General features: G+C 39.7%; 1 protein-coding gene across 2 annotated transcripts in view; it reads left to right on the forward strand.

Annotated features, from left to right (window-relative positions):
- Positions 1-18016, forward strand: part of DERA (deoxyribose-phosphate aldolase) — a 118146-nt gene that overhangs the window by 21003 nt on the left and 79127 nt on the right. Inside the window, exons 1-2 of one of the 2 annotated variants that reach the window (XM_045061440.1) lie at positions 2081-2133; positions 7267-7332. The exons of the other annotated variant lie outside the window; for it this stretch is intronic. Of the exons in view, the coding sequence (XP_044917375.1) occupies positions 2096-2133; positions 7267-7332 (104 nt within the window). The 5' untranslated portion in view covers positions 2081-2095. Of the gene's footprint in view, positions 1-2080; positions 2134-7266; positions 7333-18016 lie in introns of those variants that run through there. 2 annotated transcript variants of the gene reach the window in all.

An 18016-nucleotide genomic window follows, 5' to 3' on the forward strand; every position in this document is an offset into this window, starting at 1 on the left:
TTTTCTTGATGTGATGTATCACATTGATTGATTACGAATAAATCTTACTTGATCGTGTGGAGTGATTTTTTTTATGTATTGTTGGATTTTGTTTGTTAATATTTTGTTGACAATTTTTGCATCTATATTCATCAGAGATATTGGTTTATAGTTCTCTTTTTTGGTAGTGTCCTTATCTGCTTTTAGTATTAAGGTAGTATTGACCTCATAGAATCAATTTGGGAGCTTTCTTTAAAAGAATAGGGGTATCTGGGTTGCTCAGTTGGTTGAGCGTCCAACTTCGGCTCAGGTCATGATCTCGTGGTTTGTGAGTTCAAGTCCTGCATCAGACTCTGTGCTGACAGCTCAAAGCCTGGAGCCTGCTTCAGATTCTGTGTCTCCTCCTCTCTCTGCCCCTCCCATGCTCATGGTCTGTCTCTCTCTGTCTCTCAATAATAAATAAACGTTAAGGAAAAAAAAAATGAAAGAAGTAAAAGAACAGATACTACCTTTTCTTTAAATATTTGGTAGAATTCACATGTGAAGCTTCTCGTCCTGAACTTTTGTTTGTTGGGAGATTTTTGATTACTGGTTTGATTACCCTTTTTTTAATTGCTGCTAATTGGTCTGTTCAAATTGTCTATTTTTCCCTGCCTTTGGTTTTGGGGGATTATATGTTTCTAGGACTTTATCCATTTCTTTTAGGTTGTCCAGTTTGTTGACATATAATTTTTCATAATATTCTCTCAGAATCCTTTGTATTTCTTTCTTTTTTTTTTGACATTTATTCATTTTTGAGAGACAGAGAGCACAAATGGGAGAGAGGCAGAGAGAGACACAGAATCTGAAGCAGGCTCCAGGGTTTGAGCTGACAGCACAGAGCCTGAAACAGAGCTCGAACCTACAAACAGTGAGATTGTGACCCGAGCTGAAGTTGGACGCTCACCCAACTGAGCCACCTAGGCGCCCCATAATCCTTTGTATTTCTGTGGTGGTGTTATTCTCCTCTTTGAATTCTGATTTTATTTCTTTGAGTCCCCCTTCCCCATTTTTTTATTGAGTCTGTTTAAGGGTTTATCAATTTTGTTTATCCTTTCAAATAATCAGTTCCTGGTTTCAGTGAACTGTTGTTTTTAGTTTCATTCCACCCCCCCCCCCCCCCCGATGTTATTATTTCCTTCCTTCTACTGGTTTTGGATTTTGGTTTTTTCTTTTTCTAGCTCCTTGGTGTAAGGTTAGGTTGTTTACTTGAGATTTTTCTTGCTTTTTGAGCCAGGTCTGTATTGTTAGAAACCTCTCTTAGAACAGCTTTTGTTATATCCCAAAGATTTTGGACCATGTGTTTTCATTTTCATTTGACTCCATGGATTTTTTAATTTCCTCTTTGATTTCTTGGTTGACCTATTCATTGTTCATTAGCATGTTATTTAACCTCCATGTATTTGTGCTCTTTCCAGTTTTTTTCTTATGGTTGATTTCTAGTTTCATGGCTTTGTGGTAGGAAAAGATGCCTGGTGTGACTTCAGTCTTTTTGAATTTGTTGAGACTTGTTTTGTGGGCTGATATGTGATATATTCTAGAGAATGTTCCATATGTACTTGAAAGAATTTGTTTCTGCTGTTTTAGGATTGATTGTTCAGTATATATCTGTTAGATACATCTGGTCCAATGTGTAATTCAAAGCCACTCTTTTCTTGTTTGGATGATCTATCCATTGATGTAAGTGGGATGTTAAAGTCCCGTAGTATTATTGTATTGCTATTGATTAGTTCCTTTAAGTTTGTTACTAGCTGCTTCATGTATTTGGGTGTTACCATGTTTGGTGCATAAATATTTGCAATTGCTATATCTTCTTGTTGGATTGTTCCCTGTATGATTATATAGTGTCCTTCTTTGTCTCTTGTTACAGTCTTGGTTTTAAAGTCTATTTTGTCTGATATATATATGTATTGCTACCTCAGCTTTCTTTTCACTTCCATTTGCAATGTAAATGGTTTTCCATCCCCTCACTTTCAATCTATTTATGTCTTTAGGTCTGAAACAAGACTCTTGTAGGCAGCTTATAGAGGAGTCTTGCTTTTTTATTCATTCTGTCACCCTGTGTCTTTTGATTGGAATGTTTAGTCCATTTCCATTCGAAGGAATTATTGGCAGGTATGTATTTATTCTGTTACTTATGTTATGGTAGTTTTTGTAGTTCTTTGTTCCTTTCTTCTCTTGCTCTTCTCTGTCATGGTTTGCTGGCTTTCTTTGGTGATATACTTGGATTCTTTTCTTTTTATTTTTTGCGTATCTATTACTGGTTTTTGATTTGTGGTTAGAATTAGGTATATAATGTTATGCTATAGCAATCTATATTAAGTTAGTGGTCACTTAAGCTTGAACTCATTCTTTACTCCTCTCCCCCCACATTTTAGATATATGGTGTCATACTTTACATTCCTTTATTTTGTGAATCTTTTGACTGATTTTTAAAAAATTTTTAACATTTATTCATTTTTGAGAGAGAGAGATAGAGCATGAGCGGGGAAGGGGCAGAGAGAGGGAAACACAGAATCTGAAGCAGGCTCCAGGCTCTGAGCTGTCAGCACAGAGCCTGATGCAGAGCTCAAATTTACGAATTATGGAATCCTGACCTGAGCCGAAGTCAGACGCTCAACCAACTGAGCCACCAAGGTGCCCCTTGACTTATTTTTATAAATATGCCTAATTTTACTGCTTTTGTGCTTCCTACTTTTCATACTCCTACTTACGGTCTTCTACTCACAAAATCCCCTTTAACATTTCTTGTAGGTCACGATTCCTTTAACTTCTGTTCATCTAGGAACTTTATCTCTCCTATTCTGAATGATAGTCTGGCTGGATAGAGTATTCTTGGCTGCAGGTTTTTTTTTTGTTTGTTTGTTTTCTTTCAGTAGTTTGAATATATCATGCCACTCTGCCTCTGGCCTGCAAAATTCCTGCTGAAAAATCAGCATATAGCTGTATGGGGTTTCTCTTGTATGTAACTATTTTCTTTTCTCTTGTTGCTTCTAAAATTCTCTCTTTATCAGTACTTTTTGCCATTTTAATTATTGTGTGAGTTGGTGTGGCCCTCCTTGGGTTGATTTTGTTGTGCTTCTTGGATCTGGATTTCTGTTTCCTTTCCCAGATTCATCTTATTTTTTCAGATAATTTTTTCAGCTGTTATTTTTTCAGATAATTTTTCTGCCCCCTTTTCTCTCTCTTCCCCTTTTGGGATTCCTATAATGCAAATATTATTATGCTTCATGGTGTTGCTGAGTTCCTTAAGTCTACTTTCATTTTTTATTATTTTTTCTCTCTCACCTGCTCAGCTTGATGACTTTCTGTCCTCTAGGTCATTGATCTGTTCTACTTCCTCTAGTCTACTGTGTATTCCATCTAGCATATTTTTAGTTTCAGTTATTGAGTTCTTTGTGATTGGTTCTTCTTTACATTTTCTGACTCTGTAGAGAGTCTCACTGAGGTCTTCCACTCTTTTCTCAAGTCCAGTGAGTATCTTTATGACCATTACTTTAAATTCTCTTTCAGGCATATTATCTGTTTCATTTCGCTCTCTTGCTCTGATTTTTGTCCTGTTCTTTCATGTAGGACATATTCCTCTGTCTTCTCATTTCTCTTCTCCTCAAGAAGTCAGCTACGTCTTCTGCTCTTGAAAGTAGTGGCCTTATGAAGAAGAGATCCTGTAGTGCCCTGGAGTGCAGTGTCCCTTGTTCACCAGAACGTGTCATAGGGGTGTCTCTCATGTAGTGTGCACCCTGCTGTTTTGGCTAAGCCACTTTTGCCTTTAGTCCAGTTGTCTGCAGTGGCTGTCTTTGCCTCTTGTGGGCAGGTTTTATCCCTATGGTGTTAGTGGGCCAGTCTGGGACCACCTTGGCCTTGAGTTGAGTCAGACCCGGCATTTTCCAGAAATGCAATAGCACTGAACTGTAGGGTGCTTTTCCTGTGGTGTCTCTTAAGAAGCATTCACTGGTGGGCAGGGCCTGCATGCAGACCAGATGTCTGCCCCAGCCCACTTCTGGGTTCACAGTCAGACAGGTGTGTATGGTTATGTTCCCTTCTCTCCAGGGCAGGAGTCACTTTGGAGTGGTGCTGGCTCCTGTTGGGGCTGCTTGCACATTGCCAGGCACCATTTCTCACCCTGCTTATGGCACCACTTTCGATGGGCCGTGGCCAAGGATGTATTGGAAGGGGCAGGTCTACAGGAGAAAGCTGGCCTGTGGTGCACAGTGTTAGCAAGGTTTGTACAGGCCTGCTGGAAGGGGACCTAGATTCACTTTAGAAAACTGCCACGAGGCTAGAAGGGTGAGTCCCCGGGAGAATATGGGGGTGGGGTGCACAATGTTAGCAAGGTTTGCAGGGGTCTGCTGTGGGAGGGAACCTGGAGGAGAGAGCTGGCTGCAGGGGGTGTGTGCACAGGGGAATGTGAGGGCAGCAAGTTAGGTGGAGAGTATTGGCTGGGCCTGGTTCCTACGGGTGTCCATGTGTCTAGGCTGGGGGGTGAGGGAGGGAAATGGTGACCGTCAGCTCTTTAGTTCTTAGAGAAGTCTTTCAAGAAGTCTGTAGTTCTTGGAGAAGCCTCTCCAGCACACATTCAGATTAGTAAAGAAATTTCCCTCCCACATGTCCTAGTCATTTTCATACTGCTACTTCCGTGTTGTATTTCCCCAGGGGCTGTTTGTTGTGTTGTGTCTCTAGAGGCACGACTCCATTTTCTCTTACACCCTGCTCTCTGACTCTCCCAGAGCTGACCCCACTAATTTTTAAAGTTCCAGACATTAAGCCCTGCTGATGGTAAGAACTCATGAAATTAGGCCTCTCTGGCTTCCAAAGCCGAATGTTATGGGGATTCATCTTCCTGGTCGGGGTTCCCCATATGTGCTTGGTGTGCAGATCTGTTTCTCTCCCCTGTCTGCACCTGCATGTCTCCTTCCTCAGGACAGTCCAGCAGTCTGCCTACCCTCTTTGATGTGGCCTCTTCTCTACATTTAGCTGTGGAGAGTCTGTTCTGCCCATCTTCAGGTCGTTTTCTGGGTTATTTACACTGATGTGGACGTTATGTGGTTGTATCCATGGGACAAGATGAGCTTAGGATCTTCCCATTCCATTGTCTTCGCCAGCAGTCTCCTGTATTCTAGATTCTATGCCGTGTTCCCGTTGACAAATTTGCTGCTGTTCTTGTCCCCATTATGTAATGTGATCTCCTTCATTTTTCTTTTTGGAAGGTGAAAAAATATTCTCATTGTCTTCAGCATTCTGAAATTTCATAGCGATGTGCTTTGGTGGTGTGGACTTTTCATTTCTGACATAACATTTTTAATTTCTAAGAGCTCCTTAGCTTTCTAATTTCAAGTTTTCTCCTGCTTCCTGTAATATTTTCTTCTGAGTGCCCTCCACTTGCTCCTCTCTACTCCCCTCCAGTTGTTTTTATGCCGTATCTTTTGTGTTTGAAGCTTTCCTCATATATCAGATAATCTTTTTTTGTCCATTCATATTTACGAATGAGACATTTGTGTAGTAAAGGATTTAGTCTTGTCCAAAGAGGTTTCTCTTTCACCCTAAGTCCCTGGAATGTCCTGCCTCATAGTGTATTTACTTGGGGCTTTGGGCCATGACAGATAGTCTAACAATGTGGTTCATGTTGAGTACTTTGGGTCAAGTGGTATCAGCTCTACTCCCAGAGGGGCTGGAGACTGAGATCAGCCCCTGGGAATTAACCACATCTCTGTGACCATCCCCTGATAAAAACTCTGGATGTCAAAGCTTAGGTGAGCTTCCTTGGTTGGCAGTATTCTACATATTCTCGCACATCACTGCCAGGAGGCAGTAACACTGTCCTTTGCTCCACTGAGAGCAAATTTGTCCTTTGTTCAACTGGAAGCTCTGTGTTTGGAACCCTCCTGGACCCTCTGTCTCTTCCCTTGGCGGAATTTAATCCATATCTTTTTGTTGTGATAAACCATCACCATGAGTATAATAGCTTTCTAGCTTTCAGCAAGTTCTGTAAGCCTTCTAGTAAATTATCAAATCTGAGGTGGTTTTGGGGATCCATTCCCCATGAGCTTATAATTGGTTTCAGAAGTGAGGGTTGTCTTGTGCATTTCCTCCAAGCTTTGTAGCAGTAAGAAGCTTATTAGAAGCTTTCTGGACATGGATGGGACTCATAAGCCATAGGGTGATATTGCTGGGCCATTTCACCGAGACTCCAAGTTCAGTGTCTGGGGGTCTTTTTTCTTGGCCTGAGCAGTTTCTCCAGAATTGAATCATCCGGTCTTTTGCATAGGTGAACATAAAACTAACTGCTGGTGTTTTCAGAATTGAGTAAGGAAGGGTAGTAACACTGAATATCAAATTCCATTTATTCCTTCTATTTTTCTCTGTGCTACTCTTGACAGCAGAAGCAGTACAGGATGTTGAGGGAGCACATTAACAGGGACACATAATGTATATGGGGCATCAAGGAGAGATTCATAGAGAATATTTAAACTGATACCCATGCATGGGTAGTGGGAGCTAGCTCTGTGAGAATAGAAGGAATAGTGTTCTAGGTAGAGGGCTTATAAATTTATTTGAATAGATGTGTCAGTATTATTTGGAGAGAGGGAGCAAGTAAGGTGTCAGTCTGTTGTAATCAGAAAAATAGGACCAGGGATATAATACCTAAGGGAATTTGTAGATTGAAGGGAATACCTCTGATGGTGGTTAATCGATACCATGTCTTTTTCAGATATGTATAAAGGCATTGAGGGCCCAAATGAAAGTTTTGTTTAGGAGTCAGGATTTAAATTTGTTACCTTGGGTATGTGAAGTTTGACTTGTTATGAAAAGTTGAATATTTACATTAGTCATACATTTTCTTGTTAATCTGTGTTCTTTGTTGACTTTGCTTTCCAGATACCATTTTAGTTTTTTGTTTTGTAATGGTAATCTGGCCAACTAGAGTAGTTTTAAGGAGATACTGAAACTTAGATTAGCTATTGCTTATACCTAAGTATTTAGATGGCTTGAAGAACTTTTGAATTTGCCTTTAGAATACTAGGGCACTAGTATTACACTTCCTGGGTTTAAAACTTTCAGTGTCTTCCATTTGTCTGTTGCATTAGATTCAATCTAGTATTCATCTGCCCATCTTCACCTTTCATGATACATTCCCAGCCTGTCTTTCAGCCTTTGTTTCTGTCTCTCTGTACTTGATTCTTCAGACAAAATAAAAATTAAAAAAACGTTTGATTATTCCTGAACTAAATTTGAGTTCTTTCACCTCAGGGTCTTTCTTAGAATGCTTCTCCTGCCTTCTCAGCCACCTCGCTCCGCCCCACCCAGAGAATGCATGTAAGTGTTCTAAGTTATACTTGTTCAGAATATCCCTTCAGAATATCCCCATTTGATTTACGTCTGCATTTGACATTATAATTTGACATCGAAAGCAAAAGAGCCTACCCATTTGGCCCTGTTTTTCCCCGTTTACCTTTTTCTTTTAACCATTTTATTTAATTAATTAATTTTTTAAAAAAAGTTTTATTTATTTAAGTACTCTCTACACCCAGTGTGAGGCTCAAACTCATGACCCTGAGATCAAGAGTCACACGCTGTACTGACTGAGCCAGCCAGGCACCCCTCTTTTAACCATTTTAAACTAAGCTTTAGTTTTTCCCTGCCAGGTTTTTAAAGAAGTAAGTGTTTATTCTACAGAACTGGGAGAAATTTGACTGTAGTTTTTCCCTTTTTCCTTTCTATCATATATACCAACTGATTAAATAAATTAACAGTGGTCCAGTATTTTAAGTCTGGAGTGTCTTGTGTCTGAATTTCAGTGTCTTGTGTCTATGACGTGACCTTACCTATGCAACCACATATTTATTCCCAAACACACCTCTTTGCCTTTGTGATTGTTTTGGTAACAGGCTATAACCATTCCTGAATTGGTCTTCATTCACATTATACACAGTATTTGAAATGTCTTCCTTCTCTTGGACCTGTAGTTAATGTCTGCTAATCTGTTATGATGAGCTGGCTTGTTGAACCCTTCTCTGGATGCCTAGTCTTCTTCTTATGACAGAGTTGGAGCTGGAACCCAGTCTCTTGCCTTGTTCTGCACTGTCATGCCTGATGTTCAGATTAATTGAATGATGCCTGTGGATAAGTTTATCACAGAAGACACATCGTCTAATCAGCTATACTATGATAAAACATTATAAGATACCTGTTGAGGGCCTGTCATAGAGTAAATGCTTCATAAACAGTTGTCCATGTTTTCCCATTTTCTTTTTTTTTTAATATATGAAATTTATTGTCAAATTGGTTTCCATACAACACCCAGTGCTCATCCCAAAAGATGCCCTCTTCAATGCCCATCACCTACCCTCTCCTCCCTCCCACCCCCCATCAACCCTCAGTTTGTTCTCTTAAAAACTGTTTTCCCATTTTCAAATCCAATGATGACCCATATCACAGAGCCAGAATGGAGATTTCCTTTTTTCCCGGGTAGTGCTGTGTACCCAGAGCTGATACCCCATGTGCTTATGAATTTCCATCATTGCTAATCTAGTATTAGGCCCCAGTAGATAGCTTCTGGGTTTGGATTATTACCATTGTACTGTTGAAGTTTTACAGTAAACTCACTTGGAACTATAGTAAATTAAAAATGAAATAGGTGGGAAACTGCTGGATATTTTAACTGCCTCTTTCTTTGACTTCTCGATTCAAGCCAAGAATACATTTCTCAAACAGCTTTGATATGCGGATTGCTGAGGAAAACTGTATAGTTCCAATCTGGGAGGTTAAGAGTTCTTTGAAATAGTTAATGAAATGCTTCATACTGGGAACCTGGTAGAAATACTTGGTTTCTGAAAAACCTTTTCATAATGCTTCCCTTAAGAGTTTAAGAAAATGCCAATAGAGTAAAAAGTATTGCTTTTTTCATAGATTTGAACATATTTAAACAATAGTGAAAACAGTGCATGGTGAAAAGCTGACCTCCCAGAGAGGTCAGACATCAGTTGACACCAGTTTTATTATAGCACATGATATTTTCAATGCTAATGGAACTCTTTGGAAGACAGTTTAGAAACACAATTGAGGGACACCAAGTTTTGAAAAGCCAAAAAATAGATAAGCTTTGTAAATAAATTAGGCTGAATTTAAAAACATGGGTGTCTATCACTATGCTATTTAACTCCCAGAGTTTCACTATTTTTTTAAAAATAAATTTAATGGAAGGGCACCTGGGTGGCTCAGTCGGTTAAGTGTCCGACTTCAGCTCAGGTCATGATCTCACGGTTTGTGAGTTCAAGCCCCACGTTGGGCTCTGTGCTGACAGCTTGGAGCCTGGAGCCTGCTTCAGATTCTTTGTCTCCCTCTCTGTCTACACCTTGCCCACTCACACTCTGTCTCTGTCTCTCTCAAAAATAAACATTAAAAAAATAATAAATAAAAAAATAAATTTAATGGAAATATGTCTCAGTCTGTCCAGGCTGCTATAACAAAAACACCACAGACTGGGCAGCTTATAAACAACAGAAATTTATTTCTCACAGTTCTGGAGGCTGGGGAGTCCAAAATCAAGGTGCCAGCAAATTTGGAGTCTGATGAAGACTGGCTTCTCCATCAATGGCTGTCTTTTCACTGTTAACTTCACATGGCAAAGGGCCAAGGGATCTTTCTGGGGCCTCTTTTATAAGAGCACTAATCCCATTCATAAGGGCTTCATTCTCATGATTATTCAACTCCTAGGGGCCCTACCTCCAAATGCTGTCACTGGAGAGTAGGTTTCAACATATGAATTTGTGTGTGTGTGTGTGTGTGTGTGTGTGTGTGGGAAGATGATGCAAACATGCATGCAGACTGTGAGACACCATCTATCTATCTATCTATCTATCTATCTACACACTCACACAGTGAGATGTACTAGTCTTAAATGTATAGTTTCTATAGACACATACAAATGAGTTTTGGTATGGTTTGATTTATATGTTTATATTGGTGGAGTGTGAAATACTTACGTTTTAAAGTTGTGGGGAAAAAAAAACTTTTAGTTTGCCATTTTATACTTGTGACACTGTTTACTATTGGTAACTTTTCATATTGGTTTTTGTATGTTATGTATTGCTATGAAATAAATGGCTCCAAAACTTAACAACCTAAAACAATAGACATTTATTAGCTCATAATTTTTGTGCGTCAGAAACTTGGGAGTGGTTTAGCTGTGTGGTTTTGGTTTGGGGTCTCTCATGAGGTTGCAGTCAAGTTATCAGCCAAGGCTGCAGTCACCTAAATGTTGACTGGAGCTTGGGATCTAGTTTCAAGGTGGCTCCCTCCCATGGTTGGCAAGTTTGTGCTGGCAGCTGGTGAGAGCCCTCAGCTTTTTGTTAATGTGGACTTCACCCTAGGGCTGCCTGAGTGTCCTTGTGATGTGGCATCTATCTTCTCCCAGAGAGAGTGATCCAAGATAGTAAGGCAAGAGCCACAATGTCTTTTATTGCCAAATATTGGAAAATACACACTGATATTTCCACAGTATCTTATTGGTCAGTCCTGTTCATTGTGGAAGAAGCATGAATACCAGGAGACAAGAATCACTGGGGGCAATTTTGGAGGCTGACCATCATGGTTTCCCTTATTCGTTATGTTATTTATTTTAGCCTGGTTTTGTTTATAGTTTCCTTTAATTACTAAAAATTTCAAACATTCTGAAAAGTAGGACTAATGTAAAATCACCCATAGATACCAGTCACCTAGACGCAACTGTCATTAATGGTTTACAGTGTGCTTTGGCAATGTTTTTCTGAAATATTTTAAATTAAAATTGTAGACATCATGACATTTCATTTGTGAATACTCATTTATGTCTTTAAGGAATAAAGGTACTTTCTTACACTATCATAATATCATTGTCAATAACCAAATTTGAAATAATTCCCTGATACTATCTAATACCAGGTCTTTATTTAAATTTCTCCAGTTGGACCCAAATGTATTTTGTAACTGATGTGTTCAAGCCAGAATCTAAATAAGGACCATGCATAATATTCCGTTGTTGTATTTGTCTCCCTTCATCTGGAGCAGCACTTGTTTCTTTTACTGCCATGAGTTTGATGATTTGAGATTATCTAACTTGTTTATCTGATTATTTCCTGCTGATGTCATTTAACTTATTTTTCTCTCTTCTGTATTTCCTTTAACTTGGAAGTCATACATTAGCTTGGGTTCTTTTGAAAAACAGCATCAGTAGTAGGTATATGAATATAGATACAGATACAGATTAAGAGATTTAATATAAGGAACTGGCTCACATGATTATGGAGTCTGAGAAGTCTAAGATCTGCAATTAGTGAGCTAGAGACCTAGGAGAGCCAAGGTACAGTTCCAGTCCAAGTATAAAGGGCTGAGAACCAGAAGAACCGATGCTGTAACTTCTAGTCCTAGTCCAAAGGTCCAAGACAGGTGAGTAGATGGTGTAAGTTCCAGTCTGAATCTGAGAGCCTGGGACCCAGAAGAGCCAGTGGTGTAAGTTCTGGTCTAAGTCTAAGTCCGGAGGCAAGAGAAGATCAGTGTTCCAGCTCAAAGACAGTCAGGTGGACAGAATTCTTTCTTACTCAGCCTTTTATTCTACTCAGCGAATCAGATGAGGCCCAGCCACACTGGGGAAGGCAACCTCCTGTACTCAAGCTACTGATTCAAATGTGGATCCCATCCAGAAACACCCTTATAAGACACACCCACAAATAATGTTTGAACAAATACCTGGGCACCCCATGGCCCAAAGTTGATACATAAAATTAGCAATCACTTATTTAAAATCTGATTAGATTGAGATTCAGTTCTGGTAAGATTACTTCATAAGTGATGCTAATATATTGTGTCATATCATGAGGCTCATAATGAATGCCTGGTAATCCTGCTGTCAGTGATACTAAATTTGATCATTTGTTTAAGGAGATTGCAGCTACATTGGCCAATTCTGTGCTTCTAGCTTGCCCTTCTGACCTGCAAGTAATGTATGAGGTGATACTTTCATACCATGTGAATATCTAGTTCGCCACAAACTTTTCAATCAGTGTCTTTTGTATCCGGGTCTCGGATTGATGTCTCCTACAGCATTGATTCGGACTGCCCTTGGCTCACTTTAGCCAATAGAGTGCAGCTGAAGTGATGCTTTCCTAGCTGTTTCTATGATTCTGGGAGCCCTCAGCTGCCTTGTGAGGGTTCAGCTACTCTGTTAGAGAAGGCACTTGGAAAGGGAGAGGTTCTGGCCCTACATGGAGAATGAGAAGGACACCAAGTGTCCCAGCAGAGCTTGCCTGTATCAATTATTTCGTTAAGTGTGGCAAAGTGATGTGGTTTATAATTTGGTTCTTTGTGCTGTTGAGTCCTACAGTTTTCTTCTCCCTTCCCCTCAGATGCTAACACTTCTTCCACAAAAGATTTCTCATCAGATAGTAGCTATGCGATGAATCTTGGTTAAGTGAATGGCTGAAATACTGTGTTCTAGTGTATCAAGGCTTCCCCAAACTGCCAGTCCCCTTTCTCTATAATCTCTGTGTTTATCATTGATTCCTCAAATGTTATTGATGATTGGCTGTGTGTCACTTAAGTGCAGTGATGGGGAGCTGGGTGGGGGAGGTAGAAATTTGTATACTAATGAAACGGTCTGAGTCTCTTGGCTTTCGGGAAGCTTCTCCTGTTGACAGCATCTGAATAGACAATTCAACAAACAATCCAACATAACCACTAGATTACATGCCTGTGCCTGATGCATAGTAAACACCTAAATACTTAGTGACTGATTTAGGTAAGAATTGTATTCGTATATTATCTGTTAAGGTTCCAGTGGAGTCCAGAGGGAGCTTTTGTGATTGAAAGGCTTGGGAAAGTTCCCAGGCTGACGTAGAGTAGGATTTTTGATTGGGGTGACCTGGCATGCAAGCTAGATACTTTAGACAGTGAAAAGGGGTGCTAAAATACTTTAAATGATATATAATTAAAAAATATTTATCAACTGACATTGTTTTTATATTTTAGTGGATCTTCTATTCAAGAGTAAATAGCTCTATTTAAAAACTTTTAAAAAACAATTCATTCTAAAACAAAATATATTAATGTACATCAAAGCCAAAAAATGTATTCGTATTAATTACCTCAGCATTATAAAGCAACATAAGTTGAGTTATTGCCCTGCTTTAACCAGTTTCTTAACTGTATCAATCTATTATGTCATTGGTATTTTTTTTAAGTTTTTTATTTTTATTTTTTATTTTGAGAGGTGGAGGGAGGGGCAGAGAGAGAGAATCCTGGGCAGGCTCTGCACTGACAGCAATGTGGGGCTTGAACTCACAGTGAGATCATGGCCTGAGCTGAAAGCAAGAGTCAGACGCTTAACCAACTGAGCCACCTTGGTGCCCCTATCATTGATATTTTTTTAAATAATTACAATGTTCACTAATTTTTTTAAAGTTGCATTTTATTTTTTCTTAAATTTGAAATTCTTGACACCTTCAATTGATTCTTCTCTGTAGAACATATTATTTCTAATTGAGAACATCCTTTCTCTACAGATGGTGAGGTATCTGGTAAGCTTATAGCAAATTCTGTAAGTGGAGGGTGTTCTCAGTTCTCATTTTTTAAAAACTGAAATGCATAAATATTTTGTCACAAATAGTTTCACAGCTAATGTATTTTTGCCTCCATCGCAAACAAAATAATATGTAATTTGATAAGACAGAACTTGTCAAATAAGATGTCTCTGCTTAAGATTCTTTGGAATGTTTTGCTAAATCTAAATACTGTAAAATCTCAAACCTTCTCAATTTCATTTCCTTCCAGTACAGAATATAAGTGTAACCAACTTAAAATAGAAATTTATGGTAACTAGTCTTCAAATATGAATCTGGGATTCATGTCGCCTACAGCATTGATTCGGGCTGCCCTTGACTCACTTTAACCAATAGTTTTTCAGAAGTGATGCTTTACTGGCTGTTTCTATGATTCTGGGAGCCCTGAGCTGCCTTGTAAGAGGTTCAGCTACCCTGTTGGAGAAGGCATTTGGAGAGGGAGAGGTTCCGGCTCTACATGGAGAAAGAGAAGGCCATCTAGTGTCCCAGCAGAGCCCAGTCTTCTAGCTGCCTTCTGTAAGGCACTGGGTGTATGAGTGAAACCACTTTGCACGTCCCAGCTCCACTTGACCCACAGAATCAGGAGAAATAATAAAAGAGTTGCTGATTTTAGCCATGGCATTTTGTTGTGATTTGTTTTACAGCAGTAGATACTCAAAACAGATTAAGTTGTGGTATTCCAAAGTGCAGCTTTAGAATTTTAAAACTAAGCACCTTATTTACTACTTGAAATGCCCTCATTTAATTTGTTGAAATTTTGTCTTTACTTTTGTAGTGATAAATCTTAGTGTCTTCCTGGGTGCAATATTTACAAACAATTGTCACCCATGCTAGTGGTTCACTAAGTTTCAAAAGCTAGAGGCTTTTGGTGTTTTATTTATTTAACAGGTTTTTTTTTTATAAAGATTTTCAACTGATTTTGAAAAACAGTAAAGCCAAAAACCATGCAAAGGTCTTGTTTATAGAATAGTTTAGGGCTAGTTGTACATCAGCTTCGATTGACTGACAAAATAGTTCTTGCTCTTCCAAGAGTAAGATGAATATTTCTAATATTCATCTGATGATGATCAGTAAAGAGAATGTGCATACTGCCGGGAAGAAGTATTTATTTTTAATTAAACATCAGCTTTCTCAGAAAGATCAGGTAGTTCACTTATTCTGTGTGTATATGAAATATTTAAAATTTGACAGCTACAGCTTGTACTTTGTTACAATGTGGAAGTTTATTTGGATGAAACTGTAAATTATGTGTCTGTCACATCCATATCCAGGTATCTTTCTGCTCCATAGATTTCTTAATTTAATGAGAAAATTGTTTTTATCATAATAGTATATTCCAACAAAATTTGTACCCATGTTATCGTTGCAAAATCAAATAATGATGTGTTCAACACCATCCTCTTTAACTGAATTTACAGTGGGGGTCACCATGATGTCAGATGTTTTACCTTCAACAAAACAGACTTCTAAATTTTTTTTTCTTGGATTTGATAAATTTGATTTTTAAAATGAGCCAATACTTGAATTAATTTAACACATTTTCTCTTTGAAGCACCCATGACTCTGATATAAAACTGGTATTTTCTAGTTGTTTGTGAAGTTAGGCTTCTAGAGCCAGCAACTTAGTAACCACTGCTCTACTTCTTATACATACGCTAGGAAATTTGGATTAAAAATGAGCAGTATTTAGAGTACAGATCTGCCTCAGCATATGGTGGGGTCACGCCCTGACGAACGCATCATACGTTGGACATATTTGTAAAGTGGAAAATCCGTTTAATACAATGAATCCAACAAACATCATAGCTTAGCCTAGTTTACCTTAAACATGCTCAGAACACTTACATTAGCAAGTGGGCAGGATTATCTGACACAAAGCCTATTTTATTTTATTTTATTTTATTTTATTTTATTGAGAGAGAGAGTGAGTGAGTGAGCAGGGGAGGTGTGGGGGCGGGGGAGAGAGAGAGAATGAATGAATCTTAAGCTCCATGCATGGGGCCATATGTAGAGCTCGATCCCACGACACTGGGATCGTGACCTGAGCTGAGATCAAGAGTCAGACGCTCAACCCACTGAGCCACCCAGGTGCCCCTCAGGGCCCTTGGTGCCCCTCAAGTAGTCATAGAATGTATTACATCCTGTACTGACAGCGAGAAACAGAATGGTTGTTATGGGTGCAGGGGGGTTGTCAGCGTATGGGTGGTTTACCCTCCTGATCTCGTGGCGGACTGGGAGCTGTGGCTGTTGCTGCCCAACATGATGAGAGAGGATCCTACCACATACCGCTATCCTGGGAAAAGGTCAAAATTCAAAATTCGAAGTATGGTTTCTACTGAATGCATATTGCTTTTGCATTACTGTAAAATTGAAAAATTGTAAATTGAACCATTGTAACTTGGGGACCATCCATACTCATTTTATCTAAAAGGAAAGTCATGCTTCAGAACTTTATGGAACTGCATCTTTTGAGGCCGTGTTAAAAAGCCATCTTTAAGGGGCGCCTGGGTGGCGCAGTCGGTTAAGCGTCCGACTTCAGCCAGGTCACGATCTCGCGGCCCGTGAGTTCGAGCCCCGCGTCGGGCTCTGGGCTGATGGCTCAGAGCCTGGAGCCTGTTTCCGATTCTGTGTCTCCCTCTCTCTCTGCCCCTTGCCCGTTCATGCTCTGTCTCTCTCTGTCCCCAAAATAAATAAACGTTGAAAAAAAAAAAAAGCCATCTTTAAGCACAGGCTTCTTAACATAACTGCTAATTTTTGAAGTATGTATAAAGATGCTTTTTAGCAGATTTGGGTCTTAGAGTGAGTGACATCTCTGTAGAGCTATGTTGGCACACTGTAAACGTTGAAAAGCATTTTGTGCAAATTACAGATCATCGGCTTTTCGGAGAAATGGAAGTTCAGAATTTAATATTTCATTAAGCATACTTTTTTTGAGCTCATTGTTGCTAATAGATTTTTTCAAACTAAAAAGGACTAACCCTAAATAGTTTTAGATTTACAGAATGTAAAAAATGACAAAAACATTGCTTTCAGTTCGTTCTCCTCTAGGAATCTAGATATTCCCCATACACGTTCCTTATTTGCCTAACGTAGTTTCTCACACTTCTCATGCCCTACTGACTGGTGGTGTGGTGTGTCTGTGTCTCTTGTGGGTTTGGGCCCAGGCCAGGGCACAACTGGCCGGTTAGATTCAAATGACTGCAGAGACACAAGAGTGTTGTGTATTTCTCCTACCACCTCCCAAGACTGGAAGGAGTTAGCTGTTGGTAGCCACAGATGTCCCAAGTACCTTCAGTTTTCAGTGAATGTCCTGCATTCCGGGAGTGTTAGTTTTGTTATGTCTGGAAGATGGGGGAAGAGTCGAATTGTGGTCTCTTTACAGAGTGAAGTACATATTCGAGTGAGATCTCTGTTCACTACACTTTCCTCTTACATGATTACTGGAGAATACAGTAGAAGCTGGGGTCTCTGAAACCCAGCCTGGTTTATTTTGCTCATTAAAAATTTTATTTTATGTTTTTATTTGAGAGAAAGAGTGTATGTGAGCAGGGGAAAGGGGCAGAGAGAGAGAGAGAGAGAGAGAGAGAGAGAGAGAGAATCCCAAGGCGGCCCTGTGCTCAGTGCGGAACCTGTTGTGGGCCTCCATCCCACGACCCTGGAAACATGACCTCAGCCAAAATCAAACGTTGGAAACTCAACCAACTGAGCCACCCACATGCCCATATTTTATTTATTAAAACAATGAAATATGGAAGCAATGCTAAACCGGATGGGACAGGGAGTGTCAACTGAGTGTGTCCTGGGCCAATTAGGATGACAGGTTGAATCTAGTGAGGACCAGAAGCTCAGCAGATGGACCTGATTGTGCTGAGTATTTGATTTTACTCCAGTGGTCAGAGCGTGGATGCAGAGGGATCAGCTCTGATGGTTTGTTCCAGTCTGTGAACTTTCCACACAGAGACTTAGCTGAGGGTATTTGTGGGTACTGCGCAGAAGGAATTCTTCCTTGATTTTTGTGCTCTGTGAACCTTCCAGCTGCTTCTAGAATACCAACTCTTCTTGGACTGTTTACTCTCCAGATGGCACCAGAGAATAGGCAGCTCTTCTTTGTCCGAAGGCAAAGTGTGAAGACTGAAATGGTACAGTCAGTGGACTGATGAGGTTATGACCGCTCTCTCCTCCCCACTACCATTGTTCTGGTTCGAGCTACCACCTGCTTGCATTAGCCTCCTATTGGCTTCCCCACAGCAGTCAGAGGGACCTCCTAAAATGTAAATCTAAATCAGATCATTTCATTCCTCCACACAGAGTTCTCTGAAGACTTCCTGTCTCACATCTAAAGTCTTTTCTGTGCTGAAAAAGTCCTTCTTAAGGGGCTTTCAAACCTTACGGGCCATGCTTCACAA

The sequence above is a fragment of the Felis catus genome, chromosome B4, assembly GCF_018350175.1.
Source record: "Felis catus isolate Fca126 chromosome B4, F.catus_Fca126_mat1.0, whole genome shotgun sequence".
Classification (NCBI taxonomy): Eukaryota; Metazoa; Chordata; class Mammalia; order Carnivora; family Felidae; genus Felis; species Felis catus.